The 5,000-nt window shown below is 41.8% G+C and overlaps 1 protein-coding gene across 1 annotated transcript in view; it reads left to right on the top strand.

Annotated features, from left to right (window-relative positions):
* Positions 1-5,000, top strand: part of uso1 (USO1 vesicle transport factor) — a 35,212-nt gene that overhangs the window by 14,561 nt on the left and 15,651 nt on the right. Inside the window, exons 15-17 of the mRNA XM_046871226.1 lie at positions 3,978-4,088; positions 4,169-4,287; positions 4,391-4,572. Coding sequence (XP_046727182.1) covers positions 3,978-4,088; positions 4,169-4,287; positions 4,391-4,572 — 412 coding nt within the window. The remainder of the gene's footprint in view (positions 1-3,977; positions 4,089-4,168; positions 4,288-4,390; positions 4,573-5,000) is intronic.

The raw sequence follows: 5,000 nt of genomic DNA on the forward strand, positions 1-5,000 counted from the left end.
CTCATCATCTCCCTATAGTTGACATTAAACACAAAACATAAAAATAGCAATGTTTTATCATTGTTGCTTATTATAAAAGGTTAAAAGAAAACATCTTAGTTAAGAGCCTACCTACAAAACTTGCCAACAACCGTAATCATAAAGTGACACCACCACGTACAGCTTCCGTACCTCCACCATGGAGCCTTCACTGCAGAAAACAGCAGCAAACTAACAAACTTTGTGACGGCCCTGTGCATTCATCTTTTCTTTCTTTATTCATTTTTCCTTTTTCTGGAAGTGTAAATGGATTAACACATGATGGTCTCCTAATTCCAGGCTTATCAGAAGCAGAAGCTATAACATTAATGTGAAAATTTAATTATAACTTATTTGTTAATGCAGCCAAGGATAAAGAGATTTAAACACAGCATGACAAGTTTAATGGGAGATAAACCTGATCAGTTACTGTTAACCTTAAAGCATTTTTAGCATCGATTTAATTAAATATCTATAGCCATTAAAACTACTGTAATTTCCGGACTATTAAATGCACCCAAATATAAGCCGCACCCACTGAATTTTACAAAGATTTTTATTTTGAACATAAATACGCTGCACCTGTCTATAAGCTGCACTGAAACTAATGAACTTTACACAGGCTTTAATGAAAGACAGTGCCTGTTACACGGCTTGTTTTTAAACAGTAGCCGACCAAGAAAGTCATTGTTCACTGTCTTCCTCCTTCCTTTCACAACTATTTCTCTCGGGAGTTTATCTTTTGGCATCGTCGTGTGTTAAAAAATCACCATCGGTTAAGCTTTTCTCCCGATGCCGTGCAGCTCAGAACACAGGTGAAGTGTGTTTTCATGCCCGGTTGTTTTCAGTGTGACGAATGATTCACATTTCCTGTAGACAGTCCGAGTGAGCAGCAGGTCAAACGTCAGAGGAACATCATCCATATTTATGATGTGGTACGGCCCGATTCAGTGGGAGCGCATCTGATTTATTATAAAGAGTTTCATTGGTTCACCTGAAACCGTTCAGCAATTTCATTGGTCTAATGTTATGGGGTTCAGTTTTTTGGCTTGAAGTTTGTGAAACCGGAAAAAACCCAGAAAAATCCATAAATTAGCCGCTTCATTGTTTAAGCCGCAGAGTTCAAAGCCGGGGAAAAAAGTCGCTACTTTATGTACGGTACATAACTTTACATAGTTTAGGTCCTATAAAAAATACTTTAACTTAAAAAGTACACAGGTTCTCAGATTTTGTTTTTGTTTCCTGTCGGAGCCCCAGTCACAGCACTGCTGGCTTCATCAGTAATGCAGGAGGACTCTTGTGGTGTGCATTCTGGGGCAGGAACATGCTGAGTGGATGACTGAACTAGCTCAGTCCTCTTGTAGTCGAACACGGAGCAACTTTCTGAATTTGATGTGTTCCCCGTCTTGGCAGCAATGATCTTCTTGTAAATATCGCATCGCACGCTTTTGTCCTCGACCTTGGCGAAATGTAGCCACACTTTTTTGATCGTTTAAACATCTTTTAAATCTATGCTTTGGGACTTGAGACAGTAAGTTACACTACAGCCTCACGTGTGAGACGCGTGTTTAGGCGAGGGGGCGTTACTGGCGTAAACTATTATTTTTCTCTGATGCCTCGCCACAGCCAATCACCGGCCTTTGATTTGAGCACGTCAAACATGCTGCACGTTTACTGGCTCACTGACATTGACCAGCATGAACCCATAGGTATCAAAATTTGGTACCAAACAAAAAAAAACCCAGTCCTATCAGTAGAAGGCTGGACAGGTTGAAGGTCAATAGATGAGTGTTGGATTGAGATTGGACAGGAATCTAACATCGATGTAAAAGGAAAATGCTGAGATGTTCTTGCAGTGTGAACTGCAGCTCCTGATAAAGCACTGAGAAACGTGGAAAGTGAAAGTGAGAGTCATTATGGGAAGTGAGGAAAGGCATGATGGAAGCAGGATTAGAACACAGGCTGGAGTCAGTACTGTCTCTTCCCTCCAGGTGGCAGTGCAGAGGGTGGCAGGTCTGATTACCTTTTTCCTCTCTGTGTCTCTAACCAAAGGAAACTAATATTTGTGATTGTTTTATTTTTGTTTGGTTTTATTTCTTCACCACTAAAGGCCGAGTGCGAACAGGTGAAGATCAAGGTACATTTAACACCAGTTTAATCTTTATAGCATTATTTTTTTAAATAACACACACAACATAAACACCTACTCACACATAATATATACACACACATACATACAGTGGTGTAAAAAAGTGTTTGCCCCTTCCTGATTTCCTATTTTTTTGCATGTTTTCACACTTTAATGTTTCAGATCATCAAACTAATTTAAATATTAGTAAAAGAGAACACAAGTGAACAACATGCAGTTTTTAAATAATCTAAAACATTAAAGTGTGACAAACATGCAAAAAAATAGGAAATCAGGAAGGGGGCAAACACTTTTTTACACCACTGTGTGTGTGTGTGTGTGTGTGTGTGTGTGTGTGTGTGTGTGTGTGTGTGTGTATATACACACATTATATACTACCCACATAGTGTCTCAGAGTCTCACTTTCAGTGTCTGAGTCTTAAAGTCTCACTCGGTATGAACATGATCCCCATGTCACACCATTCTCTCGCTAACAGTAGTTACTACATACAAACTCTGTAGCATTAATATAGTTTATATTTGCCGGGATAATTCAAATATCATACAAACTCCTGTTACCACATTGTCAGGTTCAGCGTTCCTATTGGTTCTTAGTTTGCAAGTTACTAAATGTGTCTCAGACAACAAATCGTATTCAAAGTCAAACAGTGTGCACCTGGGTTTAGAGCAGACATGGGCAAACTACGGCCCGTGGGCCACACACGGCCTGTTGGGTTTATTAATCCGGCCCGCCGAACGTGACCAAATTCTATTAAAATAGGTACGGGTAAACATTGTTCAAGTTACCTTTCACCTGTAATGCCCACGTTTCCCCTAAAGATGTCGCACTTCAGCTCCATTGACGTTGTTCGCGTAATCTGATACTCTTTAAAAACTGCGACAGTTTCTGACAAACACCTCGGATCTGATTGCCACAACAAAACTTACTCCAGACTTTGATGAACTGGCAAAATAAAGAGTTCAACAACACTGTTCCTACTGAAACTGAACTTGAGTTTTTCTGCTGTGTTTATTGTTGCACTGGCAAAAAAAAGATTAACAAATTGTTCATCTTCTGGCACTTGATGAAACTGAATTTGCCAAATCTCTAATGTAATATTATACATATATATACATATATATGTATACATACATGTATGTATGTATGTATGTATGTATACATATATGTATGACCCGGCCCCTCTGTCAAATTTTAGAACCCATTGTGGCCCGTGAGTCAAAAAGTTTGCCCATCCCTGGTTTAGAATCTGTGTCTCAGTGTCTCAGTCTGTGTCTCAGAGTATGTGTCTCAGTGTCTCAGTCTGTGTCCCACTTTCAGAGTCTGTGTCTCAGAGTCTCAGTGTCGGAGTCTGTGTCTCAGTGTCTCAGTCTGTGTCCCACTTTCAGTGTCTGTGTCTCAGAGTCTGTCACAGTGTCTGTGTCTCAGAGTCTCAGTGTCTCAGAGTCTGTGTCTCAGAGTCTCATTTAACTCAGTAACTGCATTGATCTTAGGGGCTGCTTAATGGATGATGTTTTTGATGCACTTTTGTGATTCTTCAGTGCCTGTTTGAGAAACTGTTTACTGTCTCTCTATTCTGGCTACCCTATATGAGTGCACAGGCCACACCCACAAACATCAGCAGCAGCAGTGCCTCATGAAGCAGATGGAGGAGGAAAGATTAATCTCTGTAGGCTTTAGGAGAACTGGCTGAGATCAGACCTGGTTTCCTCTTGAAGCACAGGGATATCACTTACTAATGTAAATATAACATGTATAACACATTTCTGTGTGTGTGTGTGTGTGTGTGTGTGTGTGTGTGTGTGTGTGTAGGGCAGTAAGGTGCAGACGAGGGTGGGTCTCCTCATGCTGCTGTGTACGTGGATAAGTAACTGCCCTATTGCTGTTACACACTTCCTCCACAACCAGGAGAACGTTCCCTTTGTATCCTTTTGTGTGTGTGTGTGTGTGTGTGTGTGTGTGTGTGTGTGCCATGTCGTGTGTTTCTTTAACCGTGTGTGTAGCTGACTGCTCAGATCTCGGAGAACCTGGGCGAGGATGAGAGGCTGGTGCAGGGTCTGTGTGCTCTCCTACTGGGAATCTGCATCTACTACAACGACAACTCGCTGGAAAACTACACCAAGTATGACCCAGTGCCCCCTCTCTCTAGTGCACTTAACCCTGATGCAGAATGATATGTGTTTGTGTACGACACTGATGTGTGTGTGTGTGTGTGTGTTTGTCAGAGAGAAGCTGAAGCAGCTGATTGAGAAGAGAATCGGGAAGGAGAACTTTGTGGAAAAGCTCGGCTTTATCACCAAACACGAGCTGTACTCTCGCGCCGCTCAGAAACCTCAGCCCAGCTTCTCCACGCCCGAGCACATGCTGTTTGACCACGAGTTCACCAAACTGGTCAAAGAACTGGAGGGTTCGTTTCACCACCTTCTCACCACCATTTTATCACCTTCTCACCACCATTTTACCACCTTTTCAACACCATCTCACCACCTTCTCATCACCATCTCACCACCTTCTCATCACTATTTTATTAACATCTCCTTCTGAACACCATCTCACCACCTTCTCACCACCATTTTATTAACATCTCCTTCTGGACACCATCTTACGACCATCTCATCACTATTTTACCACCTTTTCAACACCATCTCATAACCTTCTCAACACCATTTTACCACCTTCTTACCAACTTCTCACCACCTCTTCACCACCTTCTCACCACGATTTTACCATCTTCTCACCACGATCTCTCCCCACCATCTCACCACCGTCTTCCAAGCTTCTTACCACCATCACCTTCTGACTGTCTGCAAAACATTCGCTCACCGATACTGACAC

The sequence above is a fragment of the Silurus meridionalis genome, chromosome 2 (genome assembly GCF_014805685.1).
Source record: "Silurus meridionalis isolate SWU-2019-XX chromosome 2, ASM1480568v1, whole genome shotgun sequence".
Taxonomy (NCBI): domain Eukaryota; kingdom Metazoa; phylum Chordata; class Actinopteri; order Siluriformes; family Siluridae; genus Silurus; species Silurus meridionalis.